This window comes from Macrotis lagotis, chromosome 5 (assembly GCF_037893015.1).
Source record: "Macrotis lagotis isolate mMagLag1 chromosome 5, bilby.v1.9.chrom.fasta, whole genome shotgun sequence".
NCBI classification, from domain to species: domain Eukaryota; kingdom Metazoa; phylum Chordata; class Mammalia; order Peramelemorphia; family Peramelidae; genus Macrotis; species Macrotis lagotis.
Window position 1 is genome coordinate 110527657 of NC_133662.1, and position 25003 is coordinate 110552659.

A 25003-nucleotide genomic window follows, 5' to 3' on the forward strand; every position below is an offset into this window, starting at 1 on the left:
TAGGAAAGATCAATAGGTTATCTCAATGATGCTTTTAAATTATTTTGCTCCATGGTCTTAATTAGTAGTAACATATAATGAGCAAAAAAGAACACCTTATATATTCTCATTTGTAAGTGTTTTTGAGTAAATTGTCAAATTTTTAACATTTGATTCATTTCCATATTACTTTCCATTTTTCCAAATAGCTTCTAGAAAAACAGATCTACTATTGTTGATATAAGGCAGTTAACCTGAATATTAATGGTAAATAAGATAGGTTTGTTCATAAAATTAATAGCAAAAAGAGAAAGGCTTAGACTACTTAAGGTTGAAGGTCAACAAACTTTATTTTCCCATCATTGCTGGGAAACAGGCACCCTGCTGATTAAACATGATTTTTATCTATAAAAGTATTTACAAGCTAAGCTAAGATTTAGCTATGTTCCTCTCTTCCCTTCTCCCTGTCTGCAGAATTTTTATATATAGTTTAAAGAAATGCAAATTCATTTCCTTGGAGAATGTTTTATAATTCGCTTTTTTTTTAAACAAGTCAAACTTGCGGGGTGGCTAGGTGGCACAGTGGACAGAGAGCACCGGCCCTGGAGTCAGGAGTACCTGGGTTCAAATATGACCTCAGACACTTAATAATTACCTAGTTGTGTGGCCTTGGGCAAGCCACTTAAATCCCATTGCCTTGCAAAAAACTAAAAAAAAAAAAAAGTCAAACTTTCTTTCTATCTAGGTAGAAAACAAACAACAAACAAAAAGCTTGCTACAGATTGTCTAACAGTCATTCTTCTAAGAATATGATTAGATTCAGAGGATTTATGATAATAAACTAATTTCTTTAGTTTGGGCACTCCGTTGATTACAATAATCTTCATAAAGTACTGATGTTAAAATAATAATGATAATAAAAATAGTAACTTCTTGGTCAGTCTTTGGGCTGAGCCTCTTGGAATTTAGTTAAATTAATCTTCTAAGTGAATATATCTATTCCTAGATCCATATTCAGAAGGCTTTTCAAACTTTAGGAAGTCTGACAGACCGTGGGACTCCTCCACTGATTTACCTTTAATAACTTTCAGGGGCAACTAGGTGGTGGAGTGCATAGAGCATTAGCCTGCAGTCAGGAGGACCTGAGTTCAAATGTGAACTCAGACACTTAATAATTATCTGGCTGTGTGCCCTTAGGCAAGTCACTTAACCCCCATTGCCTTGCAAAAACAAAACAAAAAGAGCTTTCAAACCACAATGAAGCAGTAATGCAGGACTTTAGCTGAGAATGTTTCAACTTTTAGTTGTTTTGTTTTATTTTTTAAATGGTCATGACCTCATGAACAGGCTAAGATCTCATGCTTCTGGTTTCTTAAGAAGTGGAGTAATGCCTTGTGTCTATCATACTTTTGTGGGTAATTTTTTTTTATTTAGTAATTGCTTCTATGCAAATAAGTGAGCAGTCTAAAATGGGGTGGCTCCAAATTAATCAAAGCAGGCTCTGGCAGATAATGTAGACATAATAGTGAAGACTAAAAGTTAGAAATGGGTAGATGGGAAGTGAAGATAAGACCTACCCAGAAATAATACACAGAATTAATTAGACTCTGTTAGAAAAGAGGAAGATTAAAAACTGCTGTAAAAATGCAATTATACATAAAAATGGATGAAATTTAAAGTACTAGAGTCAAGAATAACTGGGTAGTTGTCCACATATAATTTTAAAATGTAAAACAAAAATTTCAAAAGATAATCCTAAATTGTAATAAATGTAAAATAGATGAAGTTCACTTTTGAAAAAAAAATAATGAAAATAAAAGAAAAATTCTAAAGATATCAGGTTTCTTGGTGGTGGCAAAGTATTTTGCCAGACAAGTAAATAAGAAGTATTTAAAGAAGGTTTTTACTGGTATTGACTTCTAATCCCCATTAGTGATCAATGGGTGGCACTGACATACTGAAGGGGAAAAGTTCACAAGCTTTGTAAAGGTTTTAGCATAACTGATAAAGCACATTCCTCCTAGCATGTCATCCTGGACATATCTCCAGGTTATGTCTGATACCTTGACCCATCCTGAGTAGAAGACTACTCCCTTAATGGACAAAGCCAAAAAGTAGCTTCTCAAATTCCACCTTCTAATAGTGGAAAGTATAAGGACCCCTTTCCAAAACTCCATTTTGGGGTCCTGTTTTCTAGTGGGGACCCCCTATGGACTTCTGTATAATAAGCTAGCTAAGAGAAATTTTAATAAATGTGTATGTCAACTTAATTCTGTTTGTTCTTTTTTGAGAAATTTGTCCCTTATCAGTGAGGCTGGGAGAATGGGCTTGGGGTGGGGGGCTGCACTTAAGGATCTCTGTGGGTTTATTTTGGGTGAAGAAATCACCAGTCTCTGATTCAAGAGGGTAAGAAAAGACATTGACTTTAATTCATAAGTACTATAAAAAATTCACTGGTTAATCTCTTTAACAAAGAAGAGAAAGTGAATTTTAAAGACAATAAAAAATTTAAGCAAAGAAGAGATAGTTACAAACTGGGCTGGGGGAGAACAAAGACAGTTAAGAGAAACAAGGAAAGCATCTATGAGCCAGTGGATCCAGCCACAAAGGTCCAGCAGTATGGAGAAGAGGGTAGGAAAATTTTGGGGATTGTGATCCCCAGAGTGGGTTGTTCTTCAAAGGAAGAAGTAAGAAAGGACACAGAAGTAGGGGGACCATGCTCCCCCAGACAGGGTTAGCTTCACAGGAAGGTAAGCAACTCAACTGAGTAGTGAGCTGAGCTTTTAAGCAGCAGGAAGATGAGATAATTTAGCTGAGAGCAGTAACTCAGAGAGCAAAGATGAGGCAATTAGGGATATGTAGATGGGGGGGGGGGAGCAGGTCAAAGACTTAATCCTTTCAGGTTGTTTTTGTTGATGGAGACTTGTTTTGTGCCTGGGGATAGGAATTTACCAAGTCCTTTCCAGGAAGGGGCAGGGTATTTCACTAAAAGTTCATTGAGGGGTAGTTAGGTTGTCCAATGGTTAGAGCACCAGCCCTGGATTCAGGAGGAACTGAGTTCAAATTCAGCCTCAGACACTTATTTAGCTGTGTGACCTCCAGCAAGTCACTTATCCCACTGCCTTGCAAAAAACAAAAAAGTTCATAGCTTAGACTAATGGGCTGAGGGGGAAGAGGGGAATCAATGTTAATGTAAGGTATATGGTCAATGCAGAGGGAAATGATGAATAAGTATAAAAGTTATTTCTCTACCCCTACTTCATTAGGACAACTTGAGGTTAATACATGTTTAATTTGATTATTTAAGGCCAAACTCATGGAGGTTTTACTGGACTTTAAGAAATCACCATGGTGTTCTCTAACCATAGAGAAATTTTAAGCATATTTAAGTATTTTTCTCTCCCCTCCACCTACTTTGTAACTAGTAATGGAAGTTTACATTTTATACCATATTCAATCATGGATTATTTGCCCATTTGTCAAATAAGAATATCAAATGAAAATCTGAGAAGGGAACTGGAAGACTTTCAAAAGTAATTATTGTTGATCCCTCTCTCTCACCATGAAAGAGGTGTGTCATTTTGTTAAGATATCTTAATAAAAACCATTTTAATCACAAAAAAGTAATCATTCTCAGCAAACCACATCTTTATAATTACAAAAATAACAAAAAAATACAGATAAAGAAGATTCCCCCTGCAATTATTTTGAGTTACAAAAGTTTCATTTGTTGTTGCAAAAACTTATTTTGTTCCTTACAAAAGGGCATTTGACTCAGCTCCAAAGGCCTTCCTCTAACACAGAATCTCTTATTTTCTTTGTTAAGCTCCTAGAAGATTCCTCAAAAAATGTAGCTACAGAGATAATGGTAAATCTCCAAATATTATTAAGCCAAGCATAAAAGCAAAGGGGCATATACTCAACAATGGTGTTTGCCTCTGGAATGGAGAATATATTGAGCAAGGTCCAAATAGAAAAGATATTTCTTATAGTGATAAATATTTCACTGATTGCATAAAACTCCCAAGACATTATAGAGTAGCAGATTTCAAACTTCTCTTGCTTATGGTAATAATATTATTATTTGCCAAGAGTACATCACTGGAGAATATTTAGTATACTCACTAATACAAATTCAAGTAAGATCTGTAGTCTCTTATTAGCAAGGGGGATAATGGAAACTGGTTTACTCAGCTGGAAAGGGGCAAATGGAAAATGGTAAAGAGATGAGAGACTCTATGAATGAGCCAACTGATTTCAAGTGAAGGATACTGCTACCCTGAATTAATACAAGTTTGAGCAAAGGAAGCCTTGCCTAGCTCACTGCTTAAGCTGTGATCTTCCTGAATAGAATTTTGTCCGATTGGTGCTGCTATTGGGACCTGGCAAATTTATCCCCTTTCTGTTTCCTCTCTGACTGGCAAACAGGCCTATGCCCTTCTTAGAAATTTCTTGCTTTAAAAAAAACCCACTTGTTTATTTGCTGTATATAATTTTTTTTGTATATATGCTTTTATAATGACTTTGATTCAACTCCAGATGAAAATGAGCTTATTTTTATTTTATTATGAGTCAATGATTTCTATAAAGAAATAAACCACACAGTGAGGAAGGAAAGGGGAGGACCCAAAGAAAGACTTAACTTTGAACTTATGTTGAAGTCTCTCTCTGGAGACACAAACTGAAACTTTCAGTTCCATATGGTTGATGGCATACTTAGGTAAGGCGTACCCTGAGCCTCTTCATTTAATTTTGTGTTTATTTAAAAGACACCATAAGAAATCACTTTATATAATCCACACAGGAAAAGCTAAGTGGATGAAAAATGCTTTAATATTCAATTTATGACCTATAGTTTGAAGGTGGTATTAGGGGAGACAAAATATACATTAAGTATATACAAATTATGGGAAAAAGAATTGAGATCTGTCTTGCGATAGAGGGAAAGCTTAGCTGAGGAAACATTCTTCACCAAGGTAAGTTGGCTCATTCTCTTTGAGTTACAGTTTAAGAAAGTTGCCCAAAGCAATGAGATGTGAAATGACCCACATAGGTGGGTCTGTCTTTCTGACTTTGAGGTGGGATACCTATCCCACTCTTAGATGCTACATCTCATGCAAGATAAATATAAGGCATAGTCTTTCTTTAGTTATCACTGCATACTTTATGTGTTTATCATCCCACATTTAGTAAGCCACATAGAAAATTGAGCTGATGTTCAACCTAAATTTAATGTTGGGTTCACCAAAATTCTGGATATTGTCAGGAGAGTATTTTTTTATATAAATGTGTTTTTTAAAGTTCATGCTAAGAAGTGAAGTAAATGAACTTTTTAAGGGATGGAAAGGGGAAAAGAATAAACAATTAAAATATATCAGAAATGTCACAAGTACTTTCTCATTTGATTCTCACAACACCACTGGGAGGTATCCCTACTTGAGGAAACAGAAGTAGTGACTTGTTCTTCAATTCACTGTGTCACCAGCTGCCCCTAACCTCCAAGTGGCTACTTTTTAAATGTTGATTTGAAAATTATAGACCATTGAGTTCTTATTGGAAGCTTTTTGTCTGAATTGCAAAATGACACTTTAATTTTAAATGACTATGTAACCATGTTAATTCCCCTCGAGTTTTCAGTAGAATATAAAAACATTGCATTCACTTCACAAAGTACTGCAGTGAGAGATCTATCAAAATGAATATCAATATCTAAAAGTGCTATCAGACAGTAAGAGTATTACCTTTTTAAAATTCTGTTAAAAGAAAAGCATTTAAACTTCTCTCAAAATTTTGCTGCCTGTGATTTTCCCCCTATTTCTTAAAAGGCAAATTATTAAAAGGCAAATCAACTAATTTCTAAACAGTTTAAATAGGTTGGCTTATAATTTATATTATAAATAGGTTGGGCTAAAATTTTGTACTATAAATAGTCATGGGGCACCAAAAATTACGTTCTGGGAGTAATCATTCCCACTTTCTTTTCATCTAGCTATATTAGTGACTGACTGAGCTGACTTATAGTATCAGATCAGCAAATGGATTGCAATTAATCCTATATACAACACTGGCTGACCCCAGAAGAATGATAATTGTGACCTCCTCTGCCAGGGTAGACAGGGAGACTGACTGTAGTTGTTTTGTTCTTTATTGATGCAACACAGGTGATCCTAAACAGTAATTTGAGGTTGCACAGTGAAGTCATTGCTACTCTGGGATCATAGCCACCACGATTCTTCAGGTTATTGCTGAGAGCATTCAAATCCTATTAGTAAACAAAGGCAGATGTCTTTCTGGTGGGAACTAAGCACCCTTTCCTCATCCTCCTGCCCCAATTCTTCAGGATTAGCACAGCCCAATGCTTTAGTAGGGTTAGAATTGAGCAATCATCCATTATTCCTCTTTAATCTCCAATCTCTCATCTACTGGATCCTTCCCAGATGCTTAAAACATGCATTCAAATTATTCATATCCTTAAAAACCTCATTTGATCCTACCATAAGTTATTATCCTCTTTCTCAAAGTCTTAGTTTTCTATACTCATCCATATCTTTCCTATGTTCATTTACTTCTTTTTAAATATTTGTTGTATATTTTTGCTCATTGACATCTTAACCTTGGTAATCAGATTTCTGGTATCACCATCTGAAATGGATTTCCAAAGTTATCATTTTCAATGAACAAAAAATCGATTTCTCTCCTCCTTACCAATGATTTCATGATTGCCATTTTTGATGGCCTTTGCTCAGTCTTCATTCTTTTGGTTTTCCTTGACACCATTGACCACTCTCTCTTCTTTGATATTTTCCTCATTCTTTTCTTTCCTGACTGCTCCTTTTCAATCTACTCTGTTGACTTGTCTCCATCTTAATCTTTAATTGTAGGCCCGCCCTAAGGTTGTCATGGGTCCTGTTCTCTTCTCTCTTTACAAACTCTCAGATTTGGTGACTTCATCAACTATCATGGATTTAATTATGTGTCTCTATGAGGAAGTTTTCATGTCTATATAACTCAGACTTTCAACTAAGTTTTATCAACTGCCTACTGGGCATTTAAAACTGGATATCTCATAGGTGTCTTTAACTCAACATTTCTAAAACAATTCATTATCTTTCTCCTAAGACCCACCATTCTTTAATATTTCACATTTTCTACTGAGGGTAACACTATTCTTCCAGTTTTCTAGTTTCACGATCTCAAATCATAATCTTTGGTCCCTAGTCTTCAACTCATATAACCAATCAATTGCCAGCTCTGCCTCCTACTTTCTTTTGGTTTTTGCAATGGGCTTAAGTGACTTGCCCAAGATCACACAGCTAAGGGATTATTAAATGTTTGAGGACAGATCTGAACTCAGGTACTCCTGACTCCAGGGTGGGGTGCTCAATCCACTATGCCACCTAGCTGCCTTGCCTCCTACTTTCACAAAAATCTCTAGCATGATATCCTTTGATCAAGCAATACCACTACTAGGCCTGTAGTCCAGAGAGATCTTAAAAAAAGGAAAAAGGACCTATGTGTACAAAAATATTTAAAGTAGCTTTTTGTGGTGGCAAAGGACTGGAAATTGAGGGGAGGCCTATCAATTGGGAATGGCTGAACAAGTTGTGATATATGAATGTAATGAAATGTTGTTTGAGGAGTAATGATGAGCAAGCAGATTTCAGAAAAACCTACAAAGACTATTATAACTTGATGCTAAGTGAGCAGAAACAGGAGAACAGTGTACACATTAACAGCAACATTGTGTGTTGATCAACTATAACAGACTTAGCTTTTCCCAGTAAGACAATGATCAAAGACAATTCCAAAAAAACTTGTGATGGAAAATGCCATCCACATCCAGGGGAAAGAACTGTGGAGTTTGAATGGAGATCAAAGCATACATGAATCTGTTACTTGTTTTTTCTTTCCTGTGATTTTTTTCCCTTTTGTTTTGATTCTTCTTTCACATTTATATGAAAATGTTTACATGATTGCATATGTATAACCTATATCATATTGCTTGGTGTCTTGTGGAAGGAGGAGAAAGGGAGGAAATGTGAAATTCAAAATCTTATAAAAATGAATGCTGAAAAACTATCATTACATGTAATTGGGAAAAATACTATTAAATGAAAAAAAAAGTCTCTTGTATCCATCCCTTATTACTATTCCTATAGTTATTATCTTGATTAATAATCATGTCTTTAACAGCCTTCTTTTTGTACTTCCTGAGCAAAGTCTCTCACCACTCCAATCTTTATTGAGCTGCCAATGTGATTTTCCTTAAGTGCTGATCTATGTCACTTCCCTATGCAATACACTCTCTACTGCCTCCAGAAGAAAATGTAAACTCCTGTTTGGCTTTTATAGCCCTTCACAAAATGTCCCCAAACTATATTTCCTGCTTCATTAGATAGTAAATCCCTTCTTGCCTCTATGTCTGGCCAAAATGGCATTTTTCCTTTTCTTTCTAAAGTACATTCCATCTCATTAGCTCTGCCCTGGCCATTCTCTGAACCTGGAACATTCCTCACTCTGCCTCCAAGAATCCCTTTCTTTAAGCACTATCTTCCATGTGAAGCTATTCTAATCTCCATAACTGCTAGTTCCCTTGCTCTCTAAACTATCTTCTATTGATTTGATATTATTCTGTATATTTTGTATATCATAGATGTATATGAGCATGTATCTCTCATATAAAATATATACTTTTTTAGGTAAATATATACTTCTTAAGAGAAGCATATATTGTAGGTTTTTTAAATTCTCTACCTACTTCCCTTCCCAACATCTTTCAAGTTAATATGCAGAATAATATAATAAATACATATTAAAAAGGGCAGCATAGCACAGAGACTTTTAGGAATGATTCCAAATTGTTTTCCAGAAGGATTATATCATAGGAGGCCTGCAAGTTTTCTCTAAACCTTTCTTTCTTTACTATTTATAGTACAATAGAATCTATTACATTCAGATACCATTTTGTTTAGCTCTTGCCCAATTGATATTCCTTTAGTTTTCAGTTTTTTGCAACTACAAAAAGAGTTGTCATAAATGAATTATCTATAGGATTTGTTACTTTTTCTTTGATCACTCGGACTCATAGTGGTATTGCTGTGTCAAAGACCATAATAATAATAATAATAATAATAATAATAATAATAATAATAATAAACAATGATAATAATATTTGTCCTTCATTTTTGAAAAAGATCTTAACATCAGTGAGGTGATGCCATGACAGACACATGAATTGGATTTGAGTGAGGGTACTGTACTAAGTAACCAGTCTGACTTTTTCCTCCAGAGTCATTGGGGTCCAGTGGCCAGATATGAGTCAGGATGACTGGATGCGAGGCAATCAGGGTTAGGTGACTGATCTAAGTGTCCTAGGCTGGACTTGAACTCCTGTCCTCCTGACTCTATCCACTGTACCATCTAACTGCTCTTCAGTATATAGAGTGCTGAGCCTGGAGCCAGGAAGATTCATCTTTCCTGAGTTCAAATCTGACACTAGTTGTGTGACCCTGGGCAAGTTAATCAAAAGCTATGTATAGTTGGCAATGTTTGAGGCATTAATTCCAAGATGCTTTATAAAACCACTCCACTAACAGTACACCATTTTACCTGTTTTCCCATAATCTTTCCATGACACTTATCATTTTCCTTTTTTTGTCAATTTTGTCAGTCTACTGGGGGTGAGAGAAGCTCAGAACTGATTTAATTTTCATTTATCTAATTGGTGATTTACACCATAAATTGGGGAATGACTCTTATTCTTATTAATTTGAATCAGTTTCTTAAGTATCTTGGAAATGAAGTCTTTATCAAAGAAATTTACAACAAAAATCCTTTCCCCAGTTTATTATTTCTCTTCTCATATTAGTTGCACTGAATTTGCTTGTGCAAAAATTTTTATTTTGTATATATATTCAAAACTTTGATCCTCTTTTTTTTGTTCATAAACTCTTCTACAGTCTATAGATAAGATAATTTCTTCCTTATTCTTCCCTTTTGTTTATGATGCATACTTCTATAGCTAAGTAATTCTTTGGTCTTTTAATCTGAATAAAGAGACAAAACTCAGGACAAAAAGAATTAAGATAAGTTTATTTTAAGTGTTTCAAGGAAGCAGTTCCTAGGGTTGATCACTAGAGATCAGAGATAGCTTCTAAGTGGGACCAGTTTTTATCTGTAACTTTCATATAGGATAAAGACAATTTAGCCAGTAAAAGATAGTAGGCCCTGGCATCTCAGTTCCCCCCAAATTGGCAAAAATGCAGGCAATACAAAAAAGTTGCAGACTTGATGTCTCCTTCCACAAGACTTGATCAACAAGCATGGCTGAGAAAAATTGGTGAATAAATCAATTTAACTTTCAATAAGGTGTGTATGTATTTGAAGCTTATTTTTGGCATATCAGGAAAGATATTTATAAAAATTTAATTTCTGACAATCTACTGTCTGTTTTTTCTTAGCAGTTTTTGTAAAATTTTGAGTTCTCAACACTGTTAGCTGTGATCTTTGGATCTGTACATTATGCACGTAGTCTATTCCACTAATCAACTTCTCTATTTTTTAAACTTGTACTACATTTTGATGGTTACTGCCACTAGAAAGTTTGAGATATGGTACTACTGGACCCTTTAATTTCACATTTTTTTTTCACATTGTATCAGTTACTTAACTTGGACAAGCTTCTAAGACTATAAATTGCAGAGAAGGTACAAACCTGCATCCCATAGAGGAAGTTTCTTCCCTGGGAAGTTTCCTATACCAATGAAATCACAGATCCTACCCATCACTAATTCTATCAAATAGATAATCATTTGAAGTTTAAAGATAAGTATCTTTTATTATACAGAAAGAACTCTAATCAATAAGTTCCAAGTCAACCAGTAAGCATGTATCAAGCATTTCTGTTCAATTTTATTTTACTGTTTGTAATCTGAAAAAGTCACTGAAAGTTTTTATACTACAGAGTTAGATAACCTCCAGGGGCTCTCTCAGCCAAAATTTCAATACAATAATGACTTCCTGTACAATGGGAGATATATTCAAGGGACTAGGGGGTCCAGTCTCCCTCTTTGGCTCAGGACTGGAAATAGGACAAGCAGACTTCAGCTAACACAACAAGACAAGAGGTACCTGGCCCTCAGCAATACCTCATTCTGCAAGGGTAGAGCTATCCTGATCACTATTGGTGGCCAGTCATTTCCAATCCTGAGTGACTCTGATCCTATTTGGGGTTTTCTTGACAGAGATACTAGAGTGGTTTGCCATTTCCTTCTCCAGTTTATTTTACAGATGAGAAAACTGTCCCAGAGACTTGTCCCAGGGTCACACAGCTAGTAAGTATTTGAGGCCAGATATGAATTTGGGAAGAAGAATCTTCCTAACTTAAGGTCTGGTGCTCTATTCACTGTGTCACCTAGGAAGACAACCTCAAAAATGCCACCATTAGGAAACTCCACTTCCCAAGAACTAGGAGGTTGTTCCTGCCTTCTTCCATTCATTCAATAAATAAACGCCAATAATACAGTGCTGGGCTAAATAATACAGAGACACAATTTAGATAAGACCCAGTTTATAGCTTGGAATAATTTCTTGAAAACCATAAATGTTGATTAAATTGAGTTGAGTCATAGCAAGTTTTTCAGTAACAACAGGACACAGGTTATAGTGGTACCATGGACATAGATGGTGAAATCAGAAGGAAGTGCCCATTGAGGGGTAAGAATGGGCTCTTTTTCTTACCCAGGTTTCACCTATAGAGCTATAATATTGATTCTTTAGCTCTTCTACAAGCCCTATGACAACTTGCATTCATGGAACAAGAAGAGTCAGTCAATTAACATTTTTTTAAGCTTAGTACCAACATATTGCTAAGACTTGGGGAATATAAAAAGAACAAAAAGACCAACCCTTTCTCAAGAAACTTACAATTTAATTGAGGAGACAAGCAAACAAATATATACAGGATAAACAGAAATAATCAAAGAGGGAAGGTGGTAGCATTAAGGGGGGTTGGGAGCCTTCCTGTAGGATTTGAAGATGGGAGTTTAGTTGGGTTTCAGAAAGCCAAAGAAGGCAGTAGTAGGGATGGAGAGATGAAGAGTATGAGCATTCCAAATATGTTTCACTCCTTAAGGACCTAGTAGGTCTAAAAGAGGAATTTTCTGCTTCCATGTGTATCTTGATGGATCTATGATTAGATAAAGTAAGGAACTCCAATTTGTATAACAATGAATCTTCAGATATTGGGATTAGTTTATGGAACATATATGGTAATCAGACTATGCTAGGGAGGGAAAAGAATAATGACCCTCTATGAGATCTGGGTCCTTTTTAAAAGAGCCCATGCATGCTTCTTGGAATAGCCCCTTCTATAAATATATATACATATTATATATATATAATATATATGTAGTTAATTCCCTATTTTCTCTGTTAATTATTCCCTGAATTCTATCATACCTATATATATATACATATATATATATACATACATACATATTTAGTGTTGACAAATTGTTTTTGACTTGTTTAATCCAGTAAATAATTTGTAGAGTAAAGATTTAGAAAAGAATATTCAGATATTGGGATAAATCAGCAAAATCATAATTCCCTTTTATAATAAGGGCAAGCAATGAAACTGAAAAGTGAAAGACACATCAAGGACATTTATAAGTTATGGTAGAAATTGGAAGATCTATTATTACATTTTCCATGATTCATATGTTCCTGTCAGCATTTGCTACTTTACAACTAGAAGTTAATATGCTCTTACTCTCTGAAGAAAATTGGTGGCATTTCTATCATACAATTCTATGTAAAAATGTAACCTTTTTTGGTTTCAGTCAGAAACTTTCATTTATCTGATGAAAATTACTTTTTCATTTTTTTTTTTAGGTTTTTGTAAGGCAAATGGGGTTAAGTGGCTTGCCCAAGGCCACATAGCTAGGTAATTATTAAGTGTCTGAGACCAGATTTGAAGCCAGGTACTCCTACTCCAGGGCTGGTGCTTTATCCATTGTGCCACCTAGCCACCCACTTTTTCATTTTCACAAGGACTATTCTTAAGTCCTGTTTCTTGATGAGGTTTGCTTGTTTATTTGACTTGTATGCAGACTGACCGAACCAAAATAATGTGACTATTCAGTGATAAAAATTGTAATTAGACAATTTGAGTAATTTCTATATAATTTTCTCCACATGGTTACATAATTTTTTTTTTTTTTTAGGTTTTTACAAGGCAAACAGGGTTAAGTGGCTTGCCCAAGGCCACACAGTTAGGTAATTATTAAGTGTCTGAGACCGGAATTGAATCCAGGTACTCCTGACTCCAGGGCCGGTGCTTTATCTACTGCGCCACCTAGCCGCCCCTACATAAAATTAATGATACATTGAATGAAAAAACATTTATTGAGCAATGACTATGTGTAAAGTATAACCCTTATTTCCTTAACCTACTACTCCTTAGAAAGAGATTATTAAATCAATTCTCAGGTACTATTTCCTCTATTTTAATTATATAAAAATTAAAATTTTAATTCAATAAGGATAGGGACTATATCTGTACACTAAACTATGAGGTAAAGAAACTCCCTCTACCAATGAAAGTTACTCTGTATCAATGAAAATTGCCACTTTCTTTGCAACCAGTAGTTCTAGAGTCAAGAACTTTTAAAGCTTAAATGAAATTTGTCCAGGGTCATATAACTATTATTTCAGAGGCAGGACTTGCACCTAGATCCTTCTGGCTTTGAGGGCCACTATAATACACTTCCTCTCATTTCAACTTAATTAAGTGTGTCAAATAGCCTTCAATTTAAATAGGTCAATTTCTGTATATGGTCTATAATATAAGCATAGAGAATTCAGTTACCCCACTGTAGTCATTTATAGACCACTGATAAACTGTAAAATACTATAGCTAATAAGCATTTCCTAGCTGAGAGTATGTACTCTATTTCTGGGCAGCTAGGCAGCATAGTACACAGAGCACCAGGTTTGAAGTCAGAAAGATGCATCTTCCTGAGTTCAAATCCAGCTCAGACACTTTCTAGCTATGTGACCCTGGGCAAATCACTTAACCTTGCCTCAGTTTCCTCATCTGTCAAATGATCTGAAGAAGGAAATAGGTTCAGTATCCTTGCCAAGAAAATCTATTTTTAGATGCAAAATAAAGACACTTTAAAAAATCAGCATCAAAGTGGCTAGGTGGCCCAGTGGATAGAGCACCGGCCCTGGAGTCATGTGTACCTGAGTTCAAATCTGGCCTCAGATACTTAATAATTACCTAGCTTGTGGCCTTGGGCAAGCCACTTAACCCCATTTATCTTGCAAAAACCTTTAAAAAAAAAAATCAGCATCCATTTGTTGATTGGGAGTTTGGCTTAGGCCTAATTATGCCTGATATTTATTTTTGCTATTATCAACAACTCAATATATAATATGTGATATAGGCCATAAGTAGATTGGTTATTTTGGAGGATTGGGTTTTTTCAAGGCAGTGGGGTTAAAGTGACTTGCCCAAGGTCACATAGCTAGGTAATTATTACATGTCTGAGGGTGGGTTTGAATGCAGGTCCCCCTGACTCCAGGGCTGGTGCTCTATCCACTACACCACCCAGCTGCCCTCTGGTTATGTTTTAAAGATACCTTCAAATGTTGGTCCAAAAATTGATTCACCACCATCTCCTTTTCCCATGTGGATATCTGAATAATAAGAGATAAATAAAAGATAAAGTGAATATCAATTAACCATATAGCTCTTAAATGCTAACTCTATGCTAAATACTGAGAATACAAAGACAAAAATGAAAGACTTTGAACTTACATTTGATCAGTGAAAACAATATGTACTTTTCATAAGTGAACTCAAAATATTTACAAAGTAAATTCAAGGTGACTTTTTTTTGGTGGGGAGAAGGGCAGGCAGCTTGGGGTAGGAGGTGGCAAGGGATCATGAAAGGCCTCATGTAGGAGGTGACCTTTATCTTGAAGGAAACCACGGATTCTAAGACTTGAAGGAGAGAAAGGGGATACACTGCAAGCATGAGAATCAGTTTTGTCAAGGACAGTGAGATAGGAGATTGAAGGCTGTGTATGAGAAATATCAAAAGGGTGAATTTGGCTGGGCTGGGGGGGCGGGCCTGAAGGGAATGGGCCTGTAACAAACCTGGAAAAGCAGGTTGAAGCCAGATTGCAAAGGACTTTGAATGAGTTTGTATTTAGTCCTAAAAGTAGCAGAGAACCATGGAATTTACTGAGCTCATATGGGTGTGATATGTTTTAATACTGTCCCTTTGCATGGAGGATGAACTGGAGAGAGGAGATATGGAGAAATAAGACCAGAGAGGAAACTAATGGAATAGTCCTAGGGAGAGGTGATGAAGCCCTGTAGGATGGTGGTAGGAAAAGGTGGGGAGAGAAAAGGGGAAAGGAGAGATCCCTTGGAGGTGTGAAAGACAAGTGCCTGCAATTAATGTGGTTATGTGACCTGAGAGACAGACAGTAAGCTCCCTCCACCAAGGTGGCTGTGACTTAGTACCAAGCCTAAGAATTTGTCAGGGTTGCATCAAAGTTGCCAAAGACCACACAATTAATAACGCTCAGAACTGGCACTAAACCTGGGTTTTCTTGACTCCAAGCCCAGAACTTGAGTCACTATGCCATCTTTATACTTCAGAATAAAAAATACAAAGAAATGCTCTGCACAATAAAAAAATACAAAGAAAAGATTAGGATACAGAACCTGTGGACATTACACAGATCAAAATGTAATAATGACAGGTGGGAAGTTTGTTATAAATTTGATTCTAGCTGGGACAGTAACATCATTAGCAACATCATGATCATCATCAGTAACATTTATATAATGACTGTGATGGGACAGGCATTTGCAAATTTGCAAATATCTTATAAACATTATCTTTTTAAAAAATATTTTTGTTTTTCCAGCAACATGCAACATAGTTTTCACCATTATTTTTTGCAAGGTTTTGAGTTCCACATTTTTCCCCATTCTTCCCTTCTCCCCCCCCCACAGAAAACAATCTAATAAAAGCTTTTCATGTGTGATTATGCTAAACATAATCTTTCTTGTGAAAGAAGAATCAAATACAAATGGAAGAAAAAAAAGTGTTAGAAAAAATGACAATACATAAGATAACTTTTAAAAATTAAAGATAGTAAGCTTGGGTCTGCATTACAAATATTATTTTACTTGATCCTTACAACAACCTTGGAATCCTATATTATCCCTGTTTGAGGGATGAAGAAACCAAGGCAAACAGAAATTAGTTGATTTTTTTCCCCAAGGTCATATAACAAGAGTCTATTTAACACTGAATCATTTACAAAGTAAAAAATAGCTGAAGGTTTATCAAATTTCAGATTGTAACAAAGTTGGAAAAATAACTAAATATGTAGGGTAACAGAAGGGGGAGAGAAAAAAGAAAACTTCTCAAATGACTTATATGAAAGCCTGACTTTAGTAATAAGAAACTGAATAGTGTTCTAGGTAAATTACTACACCTAGGTTCAAATAATCAGTTGTACAACCATTTTAAAGAACCATATTTCTTTGATATGGTTCTGTCATATCTATCAAAATATCTGATATTTTCCATTTCTTTGATACATTAAAGAAACTCCTAGCAAGGAATCCTCGCAGTACCTGCTTTGCAACCTGTAGTTTTAGTAGCTAAAAGTTTTAGAGAGTTGTCTGCGCAGGGATATGATGGGAAACTATATTGCCACATAACAGTTTATATGTAAAAGAACCAGGGTAGTTCATGTACTACAAGCTCCATATGAATTGATACATATGGTAAGGAAGTCAATGCAATTTTAAGTTGCATGAGTAGAAAATAGCATCTAGAAATATGATCATCTGATTATATTTTCTACTGGTCAGATTACATCTGGAGAACTGTACCCTATTCTGATTAATACAACATTTTAGGAGATTGTTCCTGAGAAGTTCAACTCAGGATGATTTAAAAAAAATCTTAAAACTCTCTCAAAACCAAGATTAATTGAAGAAATTAGGGGCAGCTAGGTGGCCCAGTGGACAGAGCACTGGCCCTGGAGCCAGGAGTACCTGAGTTCAAATCCAGCCTCGGACACTTAATAATTACCTAGCTGTGTGGCCTTGGGCAAGCCACTTAACCCCATTTGCCTTGCAAAAACATAAAAAAAAAAAAAAGAAATTGAAGATAATTAAGCTTGAAAGAAGATGGGGGGGGGGGGGAGAACCATAAACCCTATTTGAAGGTTTAAGAGCTATTATAATGATAAAATAGAAAAGGAACCAGACTTTGGTTACACTGAACAGAACCAGGATTTATGGACAGAAGTTACAGAAAGTAGTAGCTTTACTCAACATAAAGTTCCTAATAAGAACAAGTATCCAGAAATCAAATGGGCCACTTTGTTAAAGTGGTAAGCTCCCTATTACTGGAGGTTGTCTGGGATATTAAAGAAGAATTTAATTCTTTAGGAAGAGGTTAAAATAAATGGTCTCCAGGGATCCTTCAGAGCCTGAAATTCTATAATTCAGTTCAATTCACCATTTACTAAGGTCTTACTCTATGAAAATTGCTACATATGACAATACTTTTTGAAAGAAATTTTGAGGCATCTAGGTGATGTAGTGAATTGAGCCCAGATCAGACCTCAGACTCTTGATAGCTGTGTGACCTTAGGCAAGACACCTAATCCTGATTGCCTTTAGGTAGGGAAACAGACACAGGGCCAGGTTCTAATGAGTCCAAGTTCAGGGTTCCTTGCACAAAACCATGCTGTCTCATTTAGCAACTCATTTCCTCTTTCTCATAATGCTGTAAGATTAGAATATAAATAAATAACAATAAATAATTTTGTTAAAGTTTGAATAGAATTACATTAAGATGAACAGTTTCACAATTTTTTCTACTCCTTTTTTTCATGTAAATAAATGGAAACCACTTATATTCTTAATTTCATCAAGTCTTATACTCTACTCTCTAGCAAAGGTATACATTTATTTAAAATGCAGATGCCATTTTAGGTGACAGAGATAGATATTAAAGGCAGTTGGAACTCTCTACATAGAAGAAGCTTGTACATTCTCTTTTTTGACGGATAAGAAAATCATGTGGTCTAATTTGATTTGATAAACATAAAAATCAGGAGGGCACTCATCACCCTAATTTCTCATGAGTCTATTCTAACTTTGAGGTCTCCTGTCCAGGTGAAGGTTTAGGAGGGCCATGCATCTAACTCCTGAACAATCAGGAAGATGAAGGAAAAACAAGGTGCTTGCTCAGATTGCTTTCAACTTCTTAAAAAAAGTTCTAGGGGCAGCTAGGTGGTACAGTGGACAGAACACCTGCCCTGGAGTCAGGAGGCCCTGAGTTCAAAACTTGACCTCAGACACTTAATAATTACTTAGCTGTGTGACCTTGAGCAAGTCATTTAACCCCAATGCATTGCAAAAAAAAAAAGCTCCAAATTATGTGGGGAGAGAGAGAACATAAGAGGGAAGGAAATTTAAATATACCTAGTTTAAGAATCTGCCCAAATCATCGAAAGTAATTATATATTTCTCCACAACAAGCCAATTGTGTTTAAATTGCTTAGATTAGCTGTAACTAGTATGCCTAATGAGTGCTATTGATGGGAGGTCATCTATCTACCTGTCTTCAAACTTTAATTTTATTATAATTGTTATTTAGATATTTGGTTTGTGGAATGACAAAATAAAGACCTAGGAAAACTAAAAAATGGAGAGACAATATCAAGATGGAAATTCTTTAACCATTTTCATTTATTCAAATAAACACCCTGATTTGGGTGGGTGAGGGGATTGGGGAGAAGGGGATGCTTTCCATTGCTTTTCTCTTCCAAAGTTTGCATTTATTATTCTTTTGCAGCCAATTTCCCCTAAAGTGATATACCTATTTTTTTTTAGGTTTTTTTTTGCAAGGCAATGGGGTTAAGTGGCTTGCCCAAGGCCCCACAGCTAGGTAATTATTAAGTGTCTGAGACCGGATTTGAACCCAGGTACTCCTGACTCCAAGGCCGGTGCTTTATCTACTATGCTACCTAGCCGCCCCGATCTACCTATTTTTAATTTAACAGACATTTTCAGCAAAATTTCCTATGTCACTTGAGACATTAAATAAAACAGAGAATTGAAGAATCTTGAAACAAGGAAGACCCTCAGATGTCATCTAATTTAACTTATGCTTGAACTCCTTGTATCTTCTTTTCCAAATGGTCATTCAGCTTTCGATTCAAGATATCTAATAAGGGAGGGTCTGCTATCTTCTGAGACAATCCATTCCACTATTACAGTGTGGTAATTGTTAGGAATTTCAACTAATATCAAGCTGAAATCTGATTACTGCTTTTACTCATTACTCCTAATTCTGCCCTCTTTGGTCAAGTAAAATGTCTCATTCCTTTCTCATATGATAACCTATCAAGTACTGAAAGAGTTTTCTCTTCAAGGTTAAACATCCCCAATTCTTGCAAGACATGTTCTTGATGACCTTTTTTCAGGCTGATCCCCATCCTCTGGGTTTTCTCCAGTTACTGATGTCCTTCCTAAAATGTGCTCTCCAAAAATAAATATTTTTCAAGATGTAGCCTGAAGAGGGCAGAGTACAGTAAGATGTTCACCAACTTTGTCCTGGGGGATGTGATTCTTCAATCAATGTAATATATGACTCCATTAACTTTGGAGTTCTGAGGTCCTGCTGTTCTATTCACCCAAAACCAACACATCCTAGACACTCATATTTTATCTAGTCATACATGATTGCTTGTATTTGGGAAGCTGATTTTTTTTAAGCCCATGTGTAGAATTTTACATTTTTCTCTGTCAGATTTTATTTTATTGGATTTATTCCAATGATTAGCCTGTCAAGACTTTTTTGTAATTCTGACTGTCATCTAACATGTCATCTATTACTATTCGATTTGTGTCACCTGCAAATTTGACAAACATACCATTTATACTTTCACCCTAGTAATTAATTTAGATATGCATAGTGTGGAACCAAGGACAGGTCCTTGAGACACTCCCCTAGAGATCTGGTGATGTATTTTAAATGGGCTATTGGACAATATTATCCCAATCCAGAAGAAGAAAAAACAAAACAAAAACAACCCTATAGAAATTATCTCATGTATCTCCTTCCCTTAATTCTAATTCCTCATACTGAAAATAACTAATCTGTAAACATGTTTATCAAAAATAGACTGTTTGCTGCTGAGGGGAGGGGTGGAAAGGGAGGGTGGAAAGAATTTTTTTAAAACATACATGTGCATATGAATGAAAAAATAAAAAAAGCTTTTAAAAAGATCTGGTGGTGGACTTTTGACATATTTTCCACTGATAATTGTAAAATTAAAAAAAAACCAAACCTCTTCTGTCTTTACTAATTTTAAAAAGCTTTACCACACAATTCAAATACTAATTTCACATGGTTCAACAAAATAATATTTTGGATATGCTGATTCATTAATACAACTTAAATTTACTTAAGAACAACTTACCTCCTCCTTGTAACCAACCATTTTTTACCAATCTATGGAAAATGGTATTTCTGTAATGCAATCTTAAACCACTTTGAGAGTACCCTGCTTTCCCTGTGCATAAAGTCCGAAAATTCACACAAGTTTTGGGGCAAAGATCAGCATAGAGCTAAAAACAGAAAAGATAATTTGCAAAATTAAATTTTCAAATTTCAGGTTTTGGGGGAGGGGTATTTTTTAAAAAACTTATCTCTTACCTCAAAAAGCAATCTTCCAATGGGTTTCTGATTTATTGTAATTTCCAAGAAAACCATGGGACGCTATTAATTTAGGAAATAAAGAAAATAAAAGATCAACAACAAATAAGACAGTCATAGCAATGATCAATCAGCATAAATTCTGAACTTATCTGGAAGGGAAATTGATTCTGAGGTTGAAGAACTGACTTCTATTCTACTAAAAACATTTCTTGAGGCAGTAAAGCTTCAAATACTGTTGTCTCTATCTAGATTTGAGACCTGTTATTTTCTCTTCTGCTGACAATAAAAATCAAGGGAGAGGCAGCTAGATGACCCAGTAGTAGAGCACAGACCCTGGAGTCAGAAGGACTTGAGTTCAAACTCTACCTCAGACACTTAATAATTACTTAGCTATGTGACCTTGGGCAAGTGCAAAAGAACAAACAAAAAAAAATTAAGAGGTAAATTGTCTGAGCTCTTAGAAGGGCATCCAGAAACAGAATATTTTGGTAGTTTGTTATTTTTTTTTAAGGGGGAAAAACTTAAGAATGAACATTTCAATCAATAAGCATTTTTAAAGCACTTATGAATTAAGTACTATAAAGCATACAAAATCAAAGATACAGCACAGTCCCTATCCTCAAGGTGTTTACATTTTACTGAATTACAAATTCAATTTTCAAATTCATTTCACATCAGTTTTCATTCTTATTTTAAAAAAATTTTACTCTTCCTGATTAACACAAAATGAAATAAAACATAATTTGTTTGAAAATGTCTACTTCCATTGCATGCATTTTTATTTTTAGAAATCAAATACTAATTGTTATCTAATAGCCTTAAATGACAATTATATGATTACAAATTACAATTAAATTTATATGCCTCTGAATTTAAATAAATCCTTGATTATAAAACTTAAAAAATAATGCTATCATTCAAGAGAAAACATTATATAGTAAACAGAATAGGAAAGAGAAATGATTTAACCTCCTTGTACATCATAGATTATAACTCTATGTGTATGTATATAAAATAAATTTACAAAATGTATTCATCTTTTTTTATGTGCTTACATACATATTTTGTAGGATGACTGAATTTCCTTAGAAAAAGAATTCAATTCAGGACAGAGTTGTAGAAAAACACCCTACTTAAATATCAACTTTTTAGGGCATGGATTAATTAATATTTGTCTTTGAATTACTAGGTCTGAACAGGGTTCTTTCCATATAATAAATGCTTAAGTAATTTTTTAAAAAAATGAATTGGAGAAAATATGAATGGATTAGTTTCTTTACCTTGGTTTGTAACTGAGAGTCTGTGAACTTTTTTAAAAAATATTTTGATAACTGCATTTCAATAGTTTTCTTGGTAATACTATGTATTTTATTTTATACTTTTAAAAACATTATTCTGATACAGGATTTATAGAGCAAACTTCATTAAACTGCTAAGGGAATTCACGACACACAGAAGATTAAGAATTTCTGTTTCATGTTAATGATTTAATGATCTTCATCTATCTATTTTCCTTGGGGACATTTTGTTTTTCTTAACTTGGCAGGGACAATAGTTCAGAAGAAAGTAAGGAAGGGTTATTATAAATTCTCACTGAGAAATGAGCCATAAAGACTGGAAAAACTAGAAAGCTCAAAGTTTTTAGGGATATAAGTTTTTATGGAGGTCAAGGTCCTGTGCACCCTATTACAGATGTTCAAATCCTATCACAAAATGAAACTGCCCCGAAGCAATGTTCCCTCCCATACTCTCCCAAAGATTAAGACGATTTTTGAGTAGGATGGCAAAAATACACTATTTAAAATAGTTTCATCCTCCTCAAATCAATTCAACAAACATTAAGCATCTACTCTATATGCATTGTACTGTGTTGGGAGTGTGACAGAATGTTTTGATAAAATGCAGTTCTTAATTTGATGGAGCAAGTAAAATGTTTCAATGGATTAAGACATAGAAAACTATAACATACTATTACAAGATAAATGCAAAGTGAGGTGGGAGAGATAGAAATCTCCTGAAGACTTAGGAAAAATTTCAGGGAGAAGGTGATTTTTGAATTGGGCTTTAAAAAAATAGTTAAGAATTTAAAAAATAAAATGAAGAAAAAGATCATTTCAGGGAATAAGCCTGGCTTAGATCTAGGAAATTGCAGTATGTTGATTAAAAGCAGTCTAGTTTCTGCTGGTCATGGTAGCAGAAGATGGTGGAGACTTGTATCCTGCTCATGGTAAGCCTATGTTCAGTGGTCAATAGATACTATATACATGAGGGTCAACATACTGATCTTGACCAGGGGAATCAAGAGGAGGTAGATGTAAGCTAAAGTTGGGTCAACAGGACTTGATTGGGATGCTGTTCATCTATCTTCCTGAAGAGAACCAATGACATCAGGAGGGTGATGTCTTGATCTACTTGTGAATTGGCTTTAAGTGAGGTAGAACTGAGCAAAGATGTCAGCCTCATTCTTTCTTCCAAGAGTCATTTAAGTGCAGTAGCAAGATATAAGTCAAGATGACTGGCGATGGCCCAGGATGCAGTGGATGAGAGATGCCAGAGAGGAATGAGTCAAACAATCACTGTTCACCTTTAAGGCAACAGATTCAGATGAGGGAGGGGGTGGGAGGGAAAGAAGGGAGATGGAAGGAAACAATTAAAGGGCTGACAAAAAAAAATGTGAAATAAGTAGGTATTTGATGGAGACAATGTTAAAAATTAATTTAGTATTAAAGAAGAGGAGATTTAGGAAGGTGACTAGACAGGGAAAAGGAATCAGTGGAAGGCTTTAAGGTGTGAGTGTGTGTAAGCAGATAATAATGGCTCATTTATGTATAGATAGTGCTTTAAGATTTGTAAACTACTTTACTTATAGTCTTTCATTTGATAGGTAGGTGTGGAAGGAATCAATAAAGGCAGCTAGGTGGATAAAGCACCGGCCTTGGAGTCAGGAGTACCGGGGTTCAAATCCGGTCTCAGACACTTGATAATTACCTAGCTGTGTGGCCTTGGGCAAGCCACTTAACCCCATTTGCCTTGCAAAAACCTAAAAGAAAAAAATTAAAAAAAAATAAAGACATGATTAAAAATGCACGAAAGGGCACAAAATCACTGAGATTTGGATTGCTGGAGATAAGGTTCTGAAGTAAGGAAGGCATGAAATCAAAAGCATAAGTAGAGATAGGTTTAGTGAAGAATAGAGAAAAGTTTTCTATGATTAAAGGAAGAAAGAATGGAGGAGGTCAGGAGTCTGGTCTTCGGGTCTGGAAGTGTGTCTCAGGCAATCAGTTAATAAATATTTATTAAACTTTATCAGATCTGGGGGTTTGATTATCTCTGTCCTCAAGGCGTTTACAATCTAACAGGAAAAGATGACACGAAAAGGAAATTAAAATGAGGTGCTGAGGCATAATAAAGTCCAGTTTAAAGGAAATAGAGGAAAAGAAAGAGATGGTCAACTTTTTTTTAAGTGGTGGCTCTGAAAGGAATTATTTGCTTCTACCTCCAAGAAGAGGGCACGAGCTACTAAGGGTTCTAATACGGTATTAGCTACCAAGGCTGATGAAAACTTAAAAGATAAATTTCCCTATGGTGAAGTTTCTTGGAAGTCTAGTCCAAAGGGGATCAGCTGGTATGAAATGCTCTCTGTTAAAGGCCAGGGTTATCTGGAAAGTTCTGTCACTCCTGGTACCAGGAAACATTTCTCTCCAAAATTCCTTTGAATAAAAGACCTCCTTGCCTAACATTGGACATTGTTTAATTTAGCCCACCCTCTCCTTACCACTCTCTTGGTTTCTCCAATTCTAACCCAGTTCATTGGCCATTCTAGACCTCAACTCTTGCATAGAAACTCTTTCCTACCTGCTCTATTCATCATCACCATCATCATCATAATAACAATAACAGCAACAATAATAATAACACCCACCTCAGGGTTGTCTTGGGGGGTCAAATGAGACAATTCTAAAGTGCTTAACACAATGTCTATTCATAATAAGCACTATATGAAAATTAGCTGCTAATATTATTAAAACAAAATAGCCATTGTCTTCGAGGAGAATGCATATGAAGCTACTCTTGGCAGACTACCAGGTATAGACTACAGGGTCTCCCCATTCTGTACTCCTTCAAAAGGTTGGCCTATGCTCAATCCTAGAGAAGTCTGCCTCTAATGAGCAGATGGTCCCATACAACCAGAAATGGTGAATCTGAGCATGCACCATGGGATGGAGGGGGGGCGGGAATTAAGATAAAGA

At 35.4% G+C, this 25003-nt stretch overlaps 1 protein-coding gene across 3 annotated transcripts in view; it reads right to left on the reverse strand.

Moving 5' to 3' along the window:
* Positions 1-25003, reverse strand: part of PPIL6 (peptidylprolyl isomerase like 6) — a 92913-nt gene that overhangs the window by 37660 nt on the left and 30250 nt on the right. The window contains exons 3-6 of one of the 3 annotated variants that reach the window (XM_074187321.1): positions 20751-20813; positions 20515-20662; positions 14626-14682; positions 11877-12166 (exon numbers count right to left, since the gene is read on the reverse strand). In XM_074187321.1, coding sequence (XP_074043422.1) covers positions 12108-12166; positions 14626-14682; positions 20515-20662; positions 20751-20813 — 327 coding nt within the window. In that variant the 3' untranslated portion in view covers positions 11877-12107. Of the gene's footprint in view, positions 1-11876; positions 12167-14625; positions 14683-20514; positions 20663-20750; positions 20814-25003 lie in introns of those variants that run through there. The other 2 variants (XM_074187320.1, XM_074187322.1) reach the window with 2 other exon arrangements.